Genomic DNA, 21,042 nt, shown 5'->3' with positions numbered 1-21,042 from the left:
ATTTCTCTCAGTGTACTACTCAGTGCTAACTGTTACTCTAAAGCAGGGGTCTCCAACCTTTTCCCCTGAGAGCTAATTGGACTAAATGAAAGTGGCTGAAAGCTCTTCAAAGCACCAAGTTGTACATCGCCAATAACAGACATCATTTCTGTCTTACTTTCATGGTCCTTTAATAACGTTTCAGCCACCGCAGTCATCGTCTCTATTACAGATCTTCCATAGGCGAAGGGCTTCTTGTGTTTTGTTAGGATGTGCGCTACTAAACGAAGGCTCTTTGCTTCATCGGCCTTCTTCGTCAGATTAGTAAACGGAGACTGTCGTCTTCTAAGCGTTGTTTTTGGTTCCTTTACCTTCTCTGTTCGTAGACTGCTACCAGACGGAAAGTCCCGTGAGAAGTTGCTGTTGACTTGGCGCTCGATGTTACATCTTTTACTGACTGACACGCTCACGCCGCACATGTGAGTCTAGTAGAGAGGCTAGTCTGCTCACATCGCTGTATGTTATGGCGTTACAAACCTGACAGCAGCTTCACTAGTTTAATTGACAGCCGACAGGCATATACTCATTTGGTCTCAGAAGGGAGCAGGGTGTCTGTGATTTGATTGGGTAGTCATTTAAACAGTTTTACAAAGTGACTTTTTGTTATCAAATTTCAAATTCACAGTTTTCAATTTGTTTTAGTGAGCCACTCAGGACCGGGTACCGGTAGATCACGAGCTCCTCGTTGGAGACCCCTGCTCTAAATGATTCCCTTCCATCTTTGCTTTTTAGCCTCTCTTAGCTCGTTGTTTTAGTTTTACGGCACATTTACTGAATAGTTTTCTCTCATCCACCTTGTTTCCAGCAGCAGCAGCTGTTTCCACTGTACACTAGCTGTGCAGCACCAAACAGCAGACACAGTTAGCCAAAAGGCCGGTGACTATTGGTTTTAAACTGGTCAGGTGAACAGAAACACAACTCCGATGGGATGCTAACGTTGCTCTGTGTCTGCTGAATGTATAAATAAGTAGGTCAAATGTTGTCCAAAGCGGCTCCATGAGATGAGATCATGTCTGTGCTCTTCTGCCTCCTGGTGGACACAAATGCATTTATTTGCAGATTTGGTTTGCATGAGCTTTTGAAGAACTGAAGGCAGTATGGTTATAAAATCTAACATGGGATTTGATTTTGTAAAAGGGCTCTTTCCAGTTACAGCACGATATTGTTGTTGGTATTTCCACCTCTAGCTGAGCTCCCCTACATGTAGATAGAATGAGTGCTGACTCACTGAGGTATGTGCGGAGGGGGATGCAGCGTTCAGGGTCATCGATGGGCGACAGCAGCTCACAGATCCCCTCTGGAGTTTGTCCTTCATGGAAACGCTTCCTGTCCCCACACTGAGTCAGGATGTCCACACAATCTGACCTGAGGACAGATAAGAGATAACTAAAAACAAAAGCCAGTGGAACACTGCTTGAAACAAATTGATAAGAAAGACAGGGCTGGGAAGGTTACTTTAAAAATGTAATCTGATACCATTACTAATTACTAGGGCTGTCAATCAATTACAATATTTAATCACGATTAATCGCATGATTGTCCATAGTTAATCACAATTAATCACACATTTTTTTTATCTGTTCAAAATTAACCTTAAAGGGAGATTTGTCAAGTATATAATCCTCTTATCAACATGGGAGTGGACGAATCTGCTGCTTTATGTAAATGTATGTATATATTTACTATTAGAAATCAATGAACAACACAAAACAATGACAGATATTGTCCAGAAACCCTCACAGGTACTGCATTTAGCATAAAACAATATGCTCCAATCATAACATGGCAAACTGCAGCCCAACAGGCAACAACAGCTGTCAGTGTGTCAGTGTGCTGACTTGACTATGACTTGCCCCAAACTGCATGTGATTATCATAAAGTGGGCATGTCTGTAAAGGGGAGACTCGTGGGTACCCATAGAACCCATTTACATTCACTGATCTGGAGGTCAGAGGTCAAGGGACCCCTTAGAAAATGGACATGCCAGTTTTTCCTCACTAAAACGTAGCGCAGGTTTGGAGCGTTATTTAACCTGCAGGTGAGACTAAGAGTATTAATGACGGCTTCATTCCAGCAATGTTTGGAATGCAAAATGTTACAATGTCATGTTATTACTGACCCCAAAATATGTGTCAGTATTGGTTCCACTCCCACTACTGGGTATTCACTTGTCACTTGGTAGTGGACATACTTGCATATGACGCTCCCTCTGGACTTGCTGTGGCAGGGTTTGATCTGCAGCGAGCAGGCCACGGCCTTCCACATGTCCGGCAGACACTTCCTGATGTCCAGCACGGGGATGTTCATGAACGGCATCTTGATCGTCCCGTTGGACCACAGCTTGATGTCGCTCATGGCGCCCTGGTCCGACTGGACGTTACAGCTGCGGAACAGCTCCGTTGGCCTGAGGACGGAGACACACACACACACACACACACAGAGGTGATTTTACAAGACCTCAAAGAGAAATAACACTTCACAAAAAGTCAAAAATATATCAGGCTAGTTAACAACGCAAGTTGGGGATTGTAATTTAGTGTGCTCAGAGGGAGTCCCTCTGGATAATGTGAGGGTTGTTTTCCTCTTCCACTGCACCAGGAAGTGTCTTTGATGTCTGATTGGTGGGTTTGGTCTCAAGTGAGTCAGCTAATTGGTGGTTTAAACGGAGAAGGTTCCAGGCAGAAGCTCTGGGTGTGGCTCCATCATTCCATTTGCTCCTGATGACTGATGCTTTATTTATCTTGAAGCGGCCGTGTGTGTGTGTGTGTGTGCGCGCGTGTGTGTGTGTGTGTGTATAAAACCCAGGGTCTTTAACTTTATTTCACCCCTAAATGGTCAACAGTGGTTTTCCTCTCCAACCAAAACTAAATGCGGCGATCAGCTGATTCTTATTAAGAGTAACTCAGTAAAGCTCAATCAGGGCTGCTGCAGCTCAGACAATCAACGTTCTTCATCTTCCTTTTCAAATAAAGTTAAAAATATGAAATGTTCAGGTTCTATTGTGCTGTGTGTTTCCTTCCTTCCAGGCAGCATTGGTTTTCATTCATGCTATGCTACGCTAACATTGTAACTGCTCCATTAACACTCAAAATAACCTCATCTAAACACGTCAGTGACGTTATTGTTTATACACATACGTTTATAATAGGGCTGTCAAAGTTAACGCACTGATAACGCGTTAATGCAGATTTGTTTAACGCATTAACGCAACTTGCGTTTCTTTAGGGCTCAGTTTTAAAGCTAGAGTGAAAATACTGGTATCATAAGAAACTACTATGAAACATAAGGAATCCAACGGTGTCATAGCAGCTTGTCGCGGAGGAGGCTAAATAACGCTCCAAACTTATGCTAAATATTGATGAGGATTTTCAAAGGGGTCCCTTGACCTCTGACCTCCAGACAAGTGAATGTAAATGGGTCCTATGGGTACCCACGAGTCTCCCCTTTACAGACATGCCCACTTTATGATAATCACATGCAGTTTGGGGCAAGTCAGTCAAGTCAGCACACTGACACACTGACAGCTGTTGTTGCCTGATGGGCTGCAGTTTGCCATGTTATGATTGGAGCATATTGTTTTATGCTAAATGCAGTACCTGTGAGGGTTTATGGACAATATCTGTCATTGTTTTGTGTTGTTCATTGATTTCTAATAATAAATATATACATATATTTGCAGAAAGCAGCAGATTTGTCCACTCCCATGTTGATAAGAGGATTAAATATTTGATAGATCTCCCTTTAAGGTTCATTTTGAACAGATAAAAAATGTGCAATTCATTTTAATTAATCATGTACAATCATGCGATTAATTGGAATTAAATATTTTAATAGATTGACAGCCCTAATTTATACCTATAGATTTTTATCGTAGAGCCCCCAGGTGCCCCCAGACGTCTACAGTCCTTTTCCCTCCATTTCTGATTTAACAACATCACGACAGGAGAATCTCAACGCTGATAAGCTTTCGCGACTGTGTGTCATGCAAATTTCACGTCATTTTCGCCGCTCAGCGTGAATTTGCGTCTATTCGCGTCTCTGCATTGACTCCACAACCTCCAGAACAGGGTTAGTTTTCCACGTATCTCCCGGCTCCACGGCCCGGTGTTTGAACCCCTCAGGGGAGGAGAGAGACATACAAGGCTCTCCTGGAGCCCATCGAAGGAAACTCAAAGAGCCTTACACACAGTTTGTTTGCCTGAACTACAAGTCCCACAATGCCACAGCACGAGCTCCATGCCGTCATGATCTGAAACCACAATTTGTACTTTGTGAGTACTAACAGAAAGCTTAGGGTAAAATCCACCCAAATACTTCAGAGGGAGTATCATTGTCTCTTCTACTCAGAACGTTGTTCACTTCGAATCTGTTGTTTGAGGTTCAGACACTGAAAACTGAGACTCAATTTTGGACCTCTAGTCTGAATATAATATTTTCTCGTGGAATGTAAGAGAATAAAGCTTTTGCATTTTTGTGCTCTGAATAGCGAATACAAGTGTTGAACTTATCTCTGGTGGTTCAGAAGAATCAAAATAAGATAACTTCTAAATTTGAAGAGCCATTGAGTGGTACGGATGATCTGGGACCACTGGGATGAGGCAGGGCTCCAGACTAACTGTTTACACTGGTTGCACTGGTGCACCTAACGTTTTCATTTAGCATTTTGTCAGTTCCCCATAGGCCTACACTAGGGATGTCACCATAACAGACATTTAGTAGTCGACACCAATACCAGTGGAATCCATGTTTCTCGATACCAATATGATACCATGGTAAAAAAACAAAAGTAAAACAATAAATCCCATGCACTTCAACATCTACTCCTTTATTACCGTTTGCATCCTGGTTTTTGTTATGAAGTTAAACAGCTCATAATTCTCTCTCTATTATCTATTTTATATTGCTGTGAGAACATCTCCTTTAAACATCTGGATTTATTCAAGTTTCTTAACAAAAAAAAACGACATTTTACAAGATTACATTTGAACACATCATGATAACGTTAGAATTTACCATAACCGAATACTCATTTTTCAGAATGGAGCCTGAACGCATCATAATGTAAATCAATGGAGCCTCCCGTTAACTACCTCTCATCCTGCCAATATCAAAATGGATTTGTTGTTCACAATGTAGCATGATGTAGTTACACTAAAAGACACTCTAAGGAGTCTGTTTTTTTTTCGGTGAGTACATTACAAACAAGCCTGTTATTCGCTAGACAAAACATGCATGACAATTAATATCTAGTAAACAAGATGGCGATGGCCAAAATGCTGAACTCAAGGCTTCAACACGGTACAACACGAACCAATGGGTAACGTCACGGTGACTTCGTCCACTTCTTATACACTCTCTATGCTTTTAGGTCAAAACCCATTTCAGCCAATTTATTCCCCACCCTCAACACAGATTGCTCAAGAGCACGGTCATGTTTTAAGAGCCAACCATGATTAAACTGGAACTGGAAGCATGCTACAGAATGCTGTAGGAGACACACTGAGTGAGAAGATCCTACAGTTTCTCGCAGCTTCAGGAATGAATAGGTATAATTATAATTAACACAACACCAAGTACTTCAACAACATATACAGTAACATTTGAAATTACTTCTATTTAAATTAGATTTGATACTCCGATCTAACATCTCACGTGACCGAGGCTTTTCAGAATGCTCAGTATCAAATGACTGTGAGCTTTTGTGGTTGCCTCACTCACCTAATGGTAAATGGACTTGCACTTACAGTATATAGCGCTTTTCTAGTCTTCTGACCACTCAAAGCGCTTTACACTACATGTCAGCATTCACCCATTCACACACACATTCACACACTGATGGCAGTGTCATCTTCAGTGTCACCGTGTGTGTCAACTACGCAGAGTTTAGCGGCACTTCTACAAGTGAATGTATACTAGTGACATCACAACCTTACGAAATCCTGATGGCTCATTTCTAAGCACAGGCCCAGGCCGTATTGCTAGGCCCGCTGGAGGGAAGGGAGGCACGGGAGAACCAGAACCAGGACTGAGCGGGCAAGACTGCAAGACCCTGCTGCAGTAAAATGAGAGGTTTTCTAAAGGGAGTCTGGTGCTTGGAAACACTTCACTCACATGGACCGCTAAAATCAACACAAAACTAAAGTTCCTCGTCGCAGCTTTAATTTGTTTAAGCGTCTGACTTTTAGATTGGTAATTCGCCTAATAAATTTCTGTAATTTCTTACAATACTGATGCAAATATGCTTTTCTTATTCACTTGCTTCTAAAAGCAATTAGAGTCAAAAAAGGAGGGTGAATTTAGTTGTTGATGAAAATGTAAAAAAAGAAAAAACAGTTAATTTGTCCATTTGTACAGTAAGATTTATCAGCCTACTTTATCTGTAGTTTGGGATTTATCCTATAATTATTATTACTGTCAATGTGTATTTTATTTATTATTATTTGAATTTGTTTTTTAATACTTTGTTTTTGTTCTTTATTTTTTTGCATCGGCAATGGCACAGGGTTGGAGGGACAATCATTCACATTTGTGGTCTATTTGCATGTTTCTGTAGACCTGATGTTACTCCCAATAAATTATAACGGAAAAGAAGAAAAAAAAGCAGAAGGACTTTGGGACCCTAAAGAACCCGATCATATCCACTTGTTGTTTTGGAGCAGGTTGCGATCACTGTGTGAACATTTAATGGTGTTCGACTGACGTGAAAATGACGAAATGTCAAAATATCATTAGTGGGTAAAACAGTGTCAGATAAAGAGAGGAGCTGAGAAGAGAAGCCTCCTGGTGAGCACCCCGGTGTCTGACCTGTTGTTGAAGTTGGTGCAGTAGCCGAGGTCCTTGCAGCCCAGCTGACAGGGCTCTCTGACATCAGCCAGGCAGTTGATGAGCTCCGTCTCCACCGGGTTGTACTCACAGAGCTGGTCAAAGTCCTGCCACGTCTGGCTGCCCCAGTTAGTGCTGATCTCCTGACACATGTCCCTGTCAGAGCAACAGTGCACAGTTAGAACAGGAAGAACTAACACACTTCACCTCCACCTGCTCTCTGATCAGCGATGTGCCGGCTTCCACTGAGCAGTGTGCTGTACCTGCAGAGGGAGGTGTTAGCCTTGGAGCAGCAGTGCAGCTTGGCACAGTCCATCTTGGCGGGATGGGGGGTCTCCTCTTCAGGTGGGGAAGGAGGGTGGGCGCTGCCCAGGAAGCACTGCCACATGGGTTCCTGAGGGAGAGGCTGGGAGCCACACTCCTCGATCAAACCCTCCATGATCTCATGTTCGGTGCTCATGGTGCGAAGGATTCGCCGGCAAGCCACCTGACAGTGGGTCGCCTCTGCCCGGTCACAGCAGTACAGACCTGGATGTGAGGGACGGATGGATTGATAAGTGCTGGAAAATGTATTATATCATGATATATATGGTTCCCAATATAGAAAATGACATACATACATGGACCATGCCGTAGTGGCAGCGTAAACACACAGATGGTAAACTACAGGCGGAAGCCACACGGGAAGATGATAAGACAGCAGTGTTATTTTGACCGGCTCTCAGAGTTTCAGCAGTTTGGTTGAATTGTGCGTATTCTTTCCCTGCTGTTAGTTAGTAGTTGGCTTATTCTAATAACTGATGACTGTAAACGTAGATTGTATGTAGCCAGTAGTAGAGGTGAAATACTGACCTCTATTTGTTTGGAGCTATTTGTTAAGTCCGGGTCACACAGGGCACGTCAGCAGCACGTGGCGGCCGAGGAAACCTTTGTTTTTTATTTCGGCGTCCGTGTTAACAGGTTAGAGCAGCCACACTGCCCACATGAGACGCGCGGCTCGGCTGCGTCTCAGCTGCGTCTCAGCTGCGTCTCAGCTGCGTCTCAGCTGCTTCTCTTCTAAAGATTCGAGGTCTCGCCTATTTTAACGCGAGCCGCTTGCTTTTCACAACAACAACAGGCAGTGAAAGTGATCTATTTACTGAATATTAACATCATATCAGCAAGATTACTACAGTTTACATGTTTATCTGTAGAATATGTTACGGACATGAAAAAAAGTAAAGACTTATTTTTAAATCAATACTTCCTGCTTTCATTTCAAAATAAAAGCCCTCAAGTGTTTTTTTCTGTGGACAGAATTAATTAATTTGTTAACACAAGGCTTTTATTCTGAAATATGAGCAGTCAGTGCTATGGAACATGCAGTGACTTAGAGAGCTCCATGAATTGATAAAGTATGGGGTTTAAATCAATACTTCCTGCTTTCATTTCAAAATAAAAACCCTCAAGTATTTTTTTCTGTGGACAGAATTAATTAATTTGTTAACACAAGGCTTTTATTCTGAAATATGAGTGCTATGGAACATGCAGTGACTTAGAGAGCTCCATGAATCGATAAAGTATGGGGTTTAAATCAACACTTCCTGCTTTCATTTCAAAATAAAAGCCCTCAAGCGTTTTTTCTGTGGACAGAATTCCTTCATTTGTTAACACAAGGCTTTTATTCTGAAATATGTGCCGGACAGTGTTGTAGAACATGCAGTGACTTGGAGAGCTCCATGAATGAACATAGTACGGAGATTTAATTGTGTATTATTACTATTATTTACAAATTACCACACGTTTCTTAACCTTTCTCAGTCTAAAATATATATAAATTATATTTATAATGAAATGAAATGGCCATTAAAAAGCAAACTCTATGTATAAAGAAAGGGCTGACAGCAGCAGCTGCAGCAGCTGACATGCAGTTGCAATGCAGCTGGTGTGAACATCAGACGCATGAATCACGCAGCCACCACGCGCTCCTGACGTTCCCAGTGTGGATGAGGCGTAAGAATAGAGACGGACTGAGCGCTGCACTGCAGCACGGAGTGTGTGTGTGTGTGTGTGTGTGAGAGAGAGAGTGACAGAGAGAGGGGAAGAGAAGGTGGAAGTGAACAAAAATAAAGAGAGATTTTGGTAACGTTTTTATGTTTTTAAACTAAAATTTAAACTCGTCTTTTTCCGTCAACGATATTGCATGTTTGATATAATCACGGTTAAACCTGGTTTATGCTCGCCGTAGTGAAGCCGGCGCGAGGTCAGCGCCAGAAAGTGATCATCATCATGGCTTTCGCGTAGCGCGCACAGTTGTCGCTGTTGTTTTTTTGTGCACCTCTGAATTTTTGTAACTGCGCTTTTCGTTTCAACATGGATGCCTCCGAGGGAAGACGTCTTTACAACTGTTTATGGAGAGACCACAGGGACAGTCACATGAAATGAAATACTTGGAAAGAAACAGGCAACACACTGAGGACAGAAGAGGCTTTCTGCTGCAGGCTGTGAAAGAATACGAGAGATCGTTTTGTAAAAGCTAAATAAAGGTCTGAGTGGCGACCCGACGGGAAGCACCGAGAGACAGAGAGTCATTTAGACTTGGAGGTAAGCGACGGTAATAATTACAGTACACACATGCAAGTTATACAAGTTACAATACAATGCATGTTTAGCGGTACGTCGGTGTTCACTACTGTTGCCAGGCAGCCTACTTTCCTTTCCGTCACCACTCGTTGACTTCTTGGTTATCAACAGAGTATTTAGTTTGTACGCCTTCTGGCGTTTCGGAGCATACCGCAACGAACAACGCACTGAGCATAAACGCCTCTGTACATGCTTGTAGTACGAGTCTCGAGTATAAACAAAGCTTTAGTGTTTGATGACGTCGGTGCCGCCTCGTCTTCGTCATGGAAAAACAGTTTGTTTAACGAACATATTTGGTCATAGTTTTGGTTAACGAAATGAAGACTGCCTGGGTTACAGATGAGGTTACAACTCATACAACTACTGGCATCAGTGATGGCTGAATGAGTCCAGTGCTCCTGCAGCTCCATATGCTTTATGAAGCGTGGCTGGACTTACTGTCGATAGGGCTGCGTATGGGGTAGGACTTGGTGAAGTTGCTGACGCAGCTGAGCAGCTGAGGGCTGTGACTCTGACAGTACTCTTTGACAGCGTTGATCTGGGACACGGTGGGGGTCGAGTCGGTCCTGAAGATGGCCTGGCAGTACTCCCTACAGGTGGTGTGACGTCCTGCATAGCTGCAGCAGGTGGAGCCCACTGGAGGAACACACACACACACACACACACACACACACACACACACACACACACAAGTGACATACTTGAATACACAAACTGGCTTTGTGTGAGTAAAAGTAGAAGACTACAAAGAGTATTCTGATGGTTCTTAAAGGGACATTTCAACATGTTGGTACATATTCACTTTCTTGCAGTGAGTTAGATGACAATCTTCTCATCTAAAGCTACATCCACACTAATATGTTTTTAAAATGCATAACTTTTGCTACGTTTACGCCTAGCGTCCACACTATTCCAGTATGTTCCAACCACTAAAATTTAAAATGTGTTAATCTGGATGGGTGGAAACGCTGACGCACACACCCACTTTTACTTCCTGGTCTCATCAGTCACAAAGTGTCCTTCCCTCATTTGTCCCGCCACTACCACGTGACCCTTTTTCCGGAATAAAAACAGACACCATCGGCCTTGATTTGACTTGACTTGACATTTTACAGCTAAACCGTGCACTATAAGATGATTCTGAAAACATCTGAGGAGAGAAATAGGCATTACAGTAACAGAATATTGATTCATATTTGATCAGCGCTGCTTAGTTTGACCGTTTGATCGGAGTTCGCGAGTTTCGTGACACTTTGAGACAACTCGGCTCTGATTGGTTGTTTTCCTCCGGTCTGTGAAATCTTGCAAATGCCATTATGAGCACAGATGAACATGATTTTCTTTTTCAGATTACCTATCTCATGCACTACTTGACAGTAGTGACTGTTATATAAAAATAACTATTTGTTATCATTCGCTCAATGTGCCCTACTGGAGCTTTAACTGTCTGCAATACAGTAAATCATATTTCACAAAATGTCAAAGTGTTACTTTAAGAACCATCAGGAAGCATAAGAGACCTTCATGTCTTTGGTCAGTGTTAGGATAGCATTGTTCTCTCTCTTTGCTTACTACATACTGGAGCTGCCACATTAGCAAAGGAGGAAGAACTACCATGGCATATAAAAAGTGTACGTTTAGTAGCATTTCATTCTTTTATTGTAAAGCTACATTCCTCAGATTTGGTCATTCTGACTCAGGGTATCTGCAGGTATGCAACAAGTCAAATTTAAGACTTTTTAAGACTGTTATGTATGCAATTTAAGACCTACTTCACGTCCATACTGGTAAGAAAGTACTAAGCATATGAAAGAAAATTGGAAGCCCAAAGTTACTTGCAAAGTAAATTAATTTATTCACAGAAACACATTCCTTCCAGCAGTTTTCCCCGTCTTTGTTCCAGGTTTTCACAGTAACCAGAACATGTTGTACATTCTAAAGTTAAATGCATCAGCCTGGTGCACTTTGATAGCTAAATTAAGAGACTAGATTTGTGCTCGAGCAGTGGTGGCCTGTAAGCTACTCAAGTACTGTACTTAAGTACAATTTTGAGCTACTTGTACTTTACTTGAGTATTTCTATTTTACGTAACTTTATAGCCCACTTCTACTCCACTACATCTCAGAGGGAAATGTTGTACTTTTTACTTCAATTATTTGACAATATTAGATACTAGCTATGTGCAGATCCAGATACGTAATACTAAATAAAAATCAACTAATAAACTGTGGTGTATTATGAAGTAGTATATCATTATTAAGCATATAACGTAGTTAAAATGAGCACCTTTACCAGCTGCAACATTGAAGTGATGAACACATTAATGCATCAATAATTATAATACAATAATATACCATAATATATATTATTGTGAAATAGGCCATTCTGCATAATGAGTAGGATACTTTTACTTTCGGTACTTTAAGTATATATTTGATGCTAATACTTTTGTACTTCAGTAACATTTTTTTTTGTGTTAATGTCAGCTTTAGTAACATTACACCTGTCAACAGGAAGTTACTGACCTCACATCCTGCCAGGCAAATAACACGTTGTATATTTACAGAATGAGAAACAGAGAGAGAATACAAACAAGCCCATCTATTGGTTCAAGAAGACAGTGGTGTGCTGTATTTATTTGTTGGCTGGAAGCAGATATGAGATCAGTAGTTGGCGTCTTCACTGTTTATGTTGGTTATGTGTGTGTGTGTGTGTGTGTGTGTGTGTGTGTGTGTGTGTGTGTGTGTGTGTGTGTGTGTGTGTGTGTGAGTAACAACTTACTTTCATTTTTGGTGATGCAGCTGTAGAGGGAGTTCTACAAGGAGAAGAGAAACGTTGTGGTGATATATTTGAACATATACAAAGCAAAAAGAGCATACTAAAGCTCTGTCTCAGTGACTGTTTACGACGACTAAATCAAAGGCCTTAGAATGGATGTGAGTCATGACCAGAGAGTGATTTTTCCTTCTCTGAAACTCCCCTGTAGATACAGGAAAGTACTGCAAAATGATCTTATCGTTCGGATTCCTTTAACCATGTTGGATTAATATTTGGGGCCCCATGGGGATTCCCCACCCCAGGTTGGGAACCACTGTTCTATCTTTTCATTTAGATGAATATATTCTAGTGCTGTCAAAGATAACGTGATAATAACGCGTTTACGTTACAAACGTAACAAATTTGTTCTAACACCACCAATTTCTTTAACGAAAACCTAAAGAATCCATCGGTACCAACCATGTCATACAAGGTTGTTGAGAAGGAGGCTAAATAACTCTCCAACCGTACGCTACATTTTGTCGAGGAAAAACTGTCATGTCCATTTTCAAAGGGGTCCCTTGACCTCTGACCTCCAGATCAGTGAATGTAAATGGGTTCTATGGGTACCCACGAGTCTCCCCTTTACAGACATACCCACTTTATGATAATCACATGCAGTTTGGGGCAAGTCATAGTCAAGTCAGCACACTGACACACTGACAGCTGTTGTTGCCTGTTGGGCTGCAGTTTGTCATGTTATGATTGGAGCATATTGTTTTATGTTAAATGCAGTACCTGTGAGGGTTTCTGGATCAATATCTGTCATTGTTTTATGTTGTTCATTAATTTACAATAATAAATATATACATACATTTGCATAAAGCAGCATATTTGTCCACTCCCATGTTGATAAGAGGATTAAATACTTGAAAAATCTCCCTTTAAGGTACATTTAGAACAGATAAAAAATGTGCAATTAATCGCGATTAAATATTTGAATCGATTGAGAGCCCTGATATATTCTCATCATAATGGAAAGTCTTTTATGTAATGTTGTAGAAGTATCTGTCCTTTATCCCTTTTCATTCTTTTTTTCCGATCTATGTATTTTCTTTAAACAATCTTGTTTATTTTGTTTTCACTTAAAAAAAAGCTAAAATATGTAAAATAGACACTTATACCATAAAAGTAACTATTATGGTATTAGTATGGTATTCAGTTTTACATAATATTAGCAGTTATACCACAAGTGAAATTAGAAGTACAGTAGGAATAGTGGTAGTCATATATGTTTTTTAATTTATAATTAACGGTATAATATGCAGGGATTTTCTAAAAAAACAAAACAAAACAATGTATAGACTGATACAACAACAATCATTCTCAATCATCACTATGACCCTCTAGCAGTCTGTGGTGGTGTCCTCTGGGCGTAAGCTATAATGTTTTATTTCTCTGATTCACTGCTCGGTTCTCACTAACGCCGCTCCCTCTCTTCATTCACTCTCTAGCTCGCTCCACCATCGCTGCTCTCTTGCTACTGAATTAATTTTATCGGACTTACCTCTGTGACTTTTTTGCATACTTTTGTTATGTCATTTTTAGATGATGCCTATAAGGGGAAAAAGGAAATGAAATCATGAAACCACAGCATATAGGTGGAAGCAAAATAAATGTCCGGGCAGTCATTCTTAAAAAAGAAAGTTGGGCATACTGTATTCACGATATCTCACCTGTCTGCATTCCCTGCGACACTCAGCTGAGATAGCCAGCTCACAGCAGCCCAGACCCACCCAGCCCTCTGACTTCCTGGATACGCCTGGAGACAAATCAAACACCACAAAATCAATCATATGGTGGGCACTGAGTTATTTAATGCACAATACTGGCCCTTATTAAAAGCTTGATATATGTGTTGTCCACTGCTGATATGGTGTTCGTGGTGCAACTTCTTTTCTACGTCTGTTGCCAGGATATAAAAAAATGACTTGGCAGATTTTAATTCAGTTTGGTAAAAAGTTGGGTCAAGTGGTGGTTGTTTTTTTGGTACAGGGTTTAATATTAGCACTCTTGTCTTACCTGGAAGGGTAGAGTTGATGCACATCCAAAGTTCATTCTAGAAGACAAAGGAGAAGAAAAGGTTACATTCTTCTTGACTTGAGGTTTAATAAAACATGTCCTATCACGCCAGCTTACAAAATCAATAGCGGAGAACTTGAGCATGTTCCACAAACTTTGACATCATGATTGGAAGAATTTATTATACATTACATTATATACATTATATTATACATTTTACATTTTTAGGTTTCATGTTGCAAAATATTTGTAATTTCTTATACACCCTGTTGCTTCTAAAGAATGAAGCAATGCTATACTGTTCACTAGCTTTAAGATGGGTAAGAGCTAACATTTGATAAAAGCCAGTTTCCAGTCAGACCAAGTCATGTTTAAGTAAGAGATAATGTACAGCGAGCCGGTCATTGATGTGAAAGAATCCCCGACAGGATGATGCTGCACCGTGAAGCGGAGGGATGCAGCATCGCCCTGTCGGGGATTATTATATCTTTTATTATATATTATTACACGGCTACTTACTGAAGAAATCAATATTTTGACACAAAAACGGTCCGCCAGAGTCCCACATCAGAGCTGCGCCCATAGCAACGGTCTGTTATACATAGCGACGGTCTGTTATACATAGCGACGGTCTGTTATACATAGCGACGGTCTGTTATACATAGCAACGGTCTGCTATACATAGCAACGGTCTGCTATACATAGCAACGGTCTGTTATACATAGCAATGGTCTGTTATACATAGCGACGGTTTGTTATAGAGAAATAACAGACTGCAGAATGCTGTGATTGACCAATCAGAATCGAGTATTCAACCCAGCCGTGTAATAAGGTTGCAATAAGGTCTTATGTAAAAGTGGTGTACTATAATGACACACGGAGCTTGAGGCACACTTTATGTTTATGTTACCTTTTTTGAGAATCAATACAGTATAGCAAAACATAATATTCAGATATATGTTTTGGTAAAGGAGGTTGGGCTTCAACAATGGGATTCACGGTGGAGTGCCAGACCCAAAGTCCAATAAGCTATATATATATATATATATATATATATATATACGTATACACACACACTATACTATCCGCAGTGGTACCAAAGATTCTGCTTCATGGTGCTAGCCAGCCTTATCAAGTAAGTATCACATTAATGCTTCACCATAGCATGGCTTATAATTAAATACATTCTCATTATCCAGTAATTCTAGAAAAAAATCTGCCAGAGAACACATAAACTGTTGAAGAGATGGTAAAAGTTGTTTTCTCTAATTTCACAGAGAACAAACGGTACATTGGTTGGATCAAAACAGGAAAGCATCATGAATCCTATGAAACTCCCAGTGGGTTTGTGGTGAAATGCTTTGGGATTAATCATCACAAACAAGCTCGTCTGGGACAGAGAGACACCGATAGGGACAGCGGCACAGAAAAACATGGAAATAGTGTGGTAGAAGAAGAATCCTTTCATGCTCGTATGCGTTTCCAGGCCAGTCATTTGTGTAAATAAGCACGTCACTGTTAACACTCCCACCGTGTCTCTTGGCTGGGGAACTAAGGTTCCCTTCAGCGGGCGTCAGCATCATTTAAGAGCCAGAGCATGGAGTTACAGTGTCTTTACATGAAGCATAAACGTGATTTGTGATGTAGCTGGAGGCCAATAAGGCGAGAACATGACAGGAAGACTAATGCTGCAGTTTACATGAGCCAAAGCACAAATCCCTCCAGTCTCCTCTGAGAGCCTTTGTGTGTACGTGTGTGATAAAAGCTTTTCTTGTTGTTTGTTACAGACTGATATGATCTACATTAGAGCTAAGCAGTCTTCTTCTTCAGGTCAGAAAAGACCTGAATTAAATGACTATGAATAAAGATGAAACATAGTTATATGTTCATAGTTATATGGACGTGATATGAAATCTGGATGCCTCACTATCATGGCTGGGTGAACCTGTTGGGGCCATAGACTGTATATAGTAGATGGATGATGCGTCTCCATTTCCTCCCACTATACAAAAGTGAAGCCTAAATATCACGGATACAGGAACTGCCATTTGAAGCCAAAGTCTGCGCAGTAGTGATCGGGGGTATCGAGGTTGTGCCCACTCACCCGAACAAGCCAATCACGCAGTGGTTTGTCAATTTTAAAAAGTGGGTCCCCAGAAAAAAACGTTTGTGAAACACTGGTGTTGGAGGCTCCTCACCACCACTGTACAGATGTCTGTACACTGTGGTCTATTGGTGCCTTCAAATGGGGTCGTGTTTACCGTGTTCAAAAGAAGAACACAAGAATAATCCATATGAACGCCCCGTCTTGTGGTATTGACGACATCGTAAGTGGAACGTTTCTGAAGGCTCCGAGTTCACGAGTTGTGACGTGTTTGTATTGGTTGTCAGAAATGCCGGAGGCCATGGAAGTTCATTTTTCGGTGCATAATAAGTGAATATATTGTAATTTTAGTTGTATATTGTTTTCTTCATTCTTAGGACTGCGGAAATTGTTGATATTCCCACGGCCTCACCTTCTTCTCTGTCATCATGTCTTTGCATTTCCTGTTAATATTGCCGTTGCTTAGCAACGGTGTTCTCACGACTTCATCGCTTGAACGCCAAACATATTGTGTACACAACTTCCCATGTTGTAAACACACAAGCTCACGAGTTTCATTTGAAGGCACCGTCATATTTATGCTCCTGTCAGCCCTCACTTAGGTCATATGATGACAACTGAACCATCTCCATGACAACTGAGCAAACAGAGTTAGGACTTTTTTTTGTCAAATAACTGTTTTTAGGGTCAAGAGTGAACTTTGAACTCATCAATTTATCTTATTATTGAAGCCTTCTGTATTTTGCATAACAGTAGTGTTGTGTTCAATGCCCTCGTTTACCTTTCTGTTTTTCTCAGTGTGCTGACATTAGTCTGTTATAAACTTGAACATCACCGCTTTTGAGTGTTTCTGCTTTTTAGGATCAGTATCAAAACAATTCCAGTATTCTCGACTAAGGGACAGATTTATCAAGGAACTCCCTCTGGTTTTCATTGAGTTAGCAGTTGCAATCTGCATGTAAATCTGGCCCAAAGTATGGTAAGAAAAGCAACATTTCTGCTATCGTGACAGCACTAAGACCTAAACCCAAACCTGAATACAATCAGTTACATGTTTAGAATAACAATTCAATCCCAGTTCAATTAGAGTAGCAGCTGTAATAATACAAGCATACAGTCCATGTGCATTGTGCATGTCAATAGCTTACAGTGTTGTTGCATCAGTTCAGCTATATAAGAACAGGACACATGTTAATTTAAGACTTCCTAAGTCTAATTACTGGTGTGGTTCTAATAGGCTCATGGAGAGAGGCGAGACAGGCAGCAAATCAGCCTCTCTGCTTTGTAATTAGCCGTGGTGGGGGGGAGGTCAGAGCCTGTGTGTGTGTGTGTGTGTGTGTGTGTGTGTGTGTGTGTGTGTGTGTGAGAGATTGTGTGGTTTAACCAGGTGCTCCAGTATTCTGGTAACCGCAACCACTAACCTACTTCCTGTTTAAAGTTTCAAATCTCAAGGATCTCCGTTTCGTTCTGTTTGGCGGCACGTACAGCGATAAGCAGTGTGTTTTTAGATCTCAAGTTCTCTAAAGTTTAATTAACTAACAATTTACCTTTTATTATTACGCAGCTGTGTTGAATACTCGATTCTGATTGGTCAATCGTGGCGTTCTGCGGTCCGAAATTTCTCTATAACAGACCGTTGCTATGTATAACAGATTGTTGCTATGTATAGCAGACCGTTGCTATGTATAACAGACCGTTGCTATGTATAACAGAACGTTGCTATGGGCGCAGTTCTGATGTCAGACTCTGGTGGACCGTTTCTGTGTCAAAATATTGATTTCTTCAGTAAGTAGCCGTGTAATAAGCGGGATAATGTACAGCTAGCGGGTCATTGTTGTGAAATAAACCCCGACAGGGCGATGAGAGACCCCTCCGCGAACATTATCCCTTACTTATTATTGATTATTATAAAGTGTTACCCATCACCTTGTAAACTTCTTTATACTTTTTTAGTTTAGTTGAATGTAAAGTTTTTGTTCCTATTCCATAAGTAAAGTAGTAAAGTAGGACTGAGTGATTCCATCCCAACCAGGTGTTGTGCATAATAAATAAATCAATACAGCTGGTGTTGTAGTGATAGAGGCAGTGGACTCACCATCAACTCTGGACAGTAACTGGGTAACCTCTGGAGGAGATGCTTTAGACGAGACTCACTCTTTATGGTGGCGAGCTGCGAGATGGGAGCAAAATACAGAATGAATACAACACGCTCTAAATCCGTGTACGTAATACACAATACAACATTTACCAGTTGAACCAGATGAGCACAATTTGCATCTAAAAGTGCACTCTGTCTTCTCAGAGAGACTCAAAGCTAAACACACAGACATCACATACAGGACACACTCCTGGAGTCATGGAGACTCATTCTTTCCAGTGACGGCAGCATCTCCAATGTCCATAACCTCGGAAGTCTTGGACAAAAGCCATTAAATAAACTTGTTTTTGTTTTACACTATCAGCACATCAACATGGTTCCTAACCAGACCAAATCGCAAATGTGAATTAGTCAGGAACCTCTCAGTTCATTTCTGATTACTGGTTATCAACATGTGACGTAGCGCTGAGCGACCAGTGACCAGGTCCGCCCGGTGTAGAGGGCCAATCACAGCGCATCAGGATGGGAAAAAAATAATGCTCGAGCAAACGGAAAAATGTAAACAGACTAGATGAGCTGGTATATTACACGTTTTCCAAAGTTGGAAGTATGACAAACACATACGTGTTCTCAAGAAAAAGCTGTAAGTGCAGTTGATTGTTGTTCTTTTAGCGAAGGGAGGCGTGAGGACACAGCTGTTTACGCCGGTTGAGAACCACTGCACATTGGTGATTAAAAAAAGCACTTAAACCTGCAGTAGGCAGAATATTTTTGGCATCATTGGGCAAAACTGTGATTCAAGGCTCTAGTGAGCTACTATATTGGCAAAGCGTTTCAGAAATGGAGAGAAAATGCTAGTAGTTTAGCCTCCTGCTGACCTCCTCAGGCGTCACGGCTCACTAACTGTAGCCTGAAGTGTTAGTGAAGAAGTGTTATCTATAATCATATTACTAAATTGACAATGGATCACATGACTATGTTGTACGTTACTCTAAGATGAACCCTACGCTGCAGCTCTTCTCAGCTCTATGGACGTTTTAGTCTCTTTTAGCTCATTGTTTCAGTTTTACATCTGGCAACTTTGGTTGGGGTTTAGTCACATGGCTCTCACCAACCCACAGTACACTACCTAGAGAGTTTAAGAGACAGATCTGTAGTGGACAGATGGTGGAGACCAATCATACAAATGGTGTTTCTATTTCTTTGTTTGTGTCTGATGTCTCTTTCTTGCACATTGGAAGTGTTGGTTGTGGTACATGTTTAACACTTCAAAGTTTCTCTATTTCTGTTTATTGTTACAATGTTGCTGCTGAATACTGTCCCACTGGATTACTAAAGTCTCTTCTTATCTTTCACTTGGCTGAAAAGGAGAACAGTTTTATTTCAGCAACTGTAGCACTGAGTTCTGTTTGTATGCCACTGTCCATGTGGAGCTTATTCATTTCCGGGAACATGTCCTTCATGCCAGGCTCCAGGTGCTCGTAATGTGTTTGTAATCAGGTGTTCTTGGACTTGTTCTTTGTCGGAGCAAACTGAATCAGAGGATTACAACGCCGATTGACAGTAACTTCTTACATCCCTACTGAAGTGACAGGAAGACACAACACCAAATGGAGCGACAGTGATTTGTTGGCAGATAATCAAAGAAGAACTCTCTACGATGCAACAAAAGACCAACGGGCCAAGCAGGCCAATTGTAAGGCTCTCTCAGTCTGTGTGAAAGGTGAATAAGTGCTGGCTGGCAGACTAATGGGCTCTTTCTCCGGTGCCGGGCTCATCGAGCGATGCGCGCCTAAGAAAAACAGTTTCGGTAAAGATGCGCTTTCCAATCATGTGCCATTAAGGCCTGGGAGTCTGGTCCGGCGTCTTTCCAACAGAATGCTGCAGTTCCTCAAGAGCCACGTTAAGTGCCCATGTCTTGCTTCCTAACTGCTGTGTAAAGTGAAAGGGGGTTAGCCCTGAAGAGAGCATCAACTTCGGACCTGGAGGCCAAACAAAGTCTCCCCTGTGCTTCCCGACCGCGCTCAGGAAGCTGAAGCAGGAAAGTTGTCTCGCTAGGTTTTCCGTAAGACCAACATTTGAGGCTGTGGGCATGTTCTTAATTGCCAAGAAAGGCGGTCTGGTCTGTTTAACAAAGTCCACTGTGCGTTGGCATGTGACTGAAATAGGACAGTAAACCTTTAGATGAGTATTCCAGCAGCAGATCATATTTTTGACTGTATTAAATTAAAGCAGTCCTTAATTATTTGACTCAAATGTAGCTTAATTAGCATGTGATATGCTACTTTAGTACACTTTAGTGAGAACAGATATCACTGAGAACATTACAGATGAACATTTAATATTATAGATACCCCCACTGACTAGCTGTGTAACAATTCAGCATATTGACCCTACTCGTTCCAGGTGTCAACCTAGTCCTGTTCTATGTACAGCTGAGTGAAACACCATGAATGTCTTTTGAGGAGAGACTATCTGAAAGGGAGCCATTATCCCCATTTGTACAATTTATCAGGGA

The 21,042-nt window shown here is 41.2% G+C and overlaps 1 protein-coding gene across 4 annotated transcripts in view; it reads right to left on the bottom strand.

Annotated features, from left to right (window-relative positions):
* Positions 1–21,042, bottom strand: part of reck (reversion-inducing-cysteine-rich protein with kazal motifs) — an 80,110-nt gene that overhangs the window by 31,515 nt on the left and 27,553 nt on the right. For all 4 annotated transcript variants that reach the window (XM_074622031.1, XM_074622029.1, XM_074622030.1 and 1 more), the window contains exons 3-12: positions 18,522–18,596; positions 14,323–14,359; positions 13,977–14,062; positions 13,808–13,855; positions 12,265–12,298; positions 9,922–10,119; positions 7,125–7,389; positions 6,844–7,017; positions 2,231–2,443; positions 1,268–1,404 (exon numbers count right to left, since the gene is read on the bottom strand). In XM_074622031.1, coding sequence (XP_074478132.1) covers positions 1,268–1,404; positions 2,231–2,443; positions 6,844–7,017; positions 7,125–7,389; positions 9,922–10,119; positions 12,265–12,298; positions 13,808–13,855; positions 13,977–14,062; positions 14,323–14,359; positions 18,522–18,596 — 1,267 coding nt within the window. The remainder of the gene's footprint in view (positions 1–1,267; positions 1,405–2,230; positions 2,444–6,843; positions 7,018–7,124; positions 7,390–9,921; positions 10,120–12,264; positions 12,299–13,807; positions 13,856–13,976; positions 14,063–14,322; positions 14,360–18,521; positions 18,597–21,042) is intronic.

Source organism: Sebastes fasciatus, chromosome 21, assembly GCF_043250625.1.
Source record: "Sebastes fasciatus isolate fSebFas1 chromosome 21, fSebFas1.pri, whole genome shotgun sequence".
NCBI lineage: Eukaryota > Metazoa > Chordata > Actinopteri > Perciformes > Sebastidae > Sebastes > Sebastes fasciatus.
Note: the sequence above shows the minus strand (reverse complement) of the source record. Positions and strands in the feature narration are given on the sequence as shown.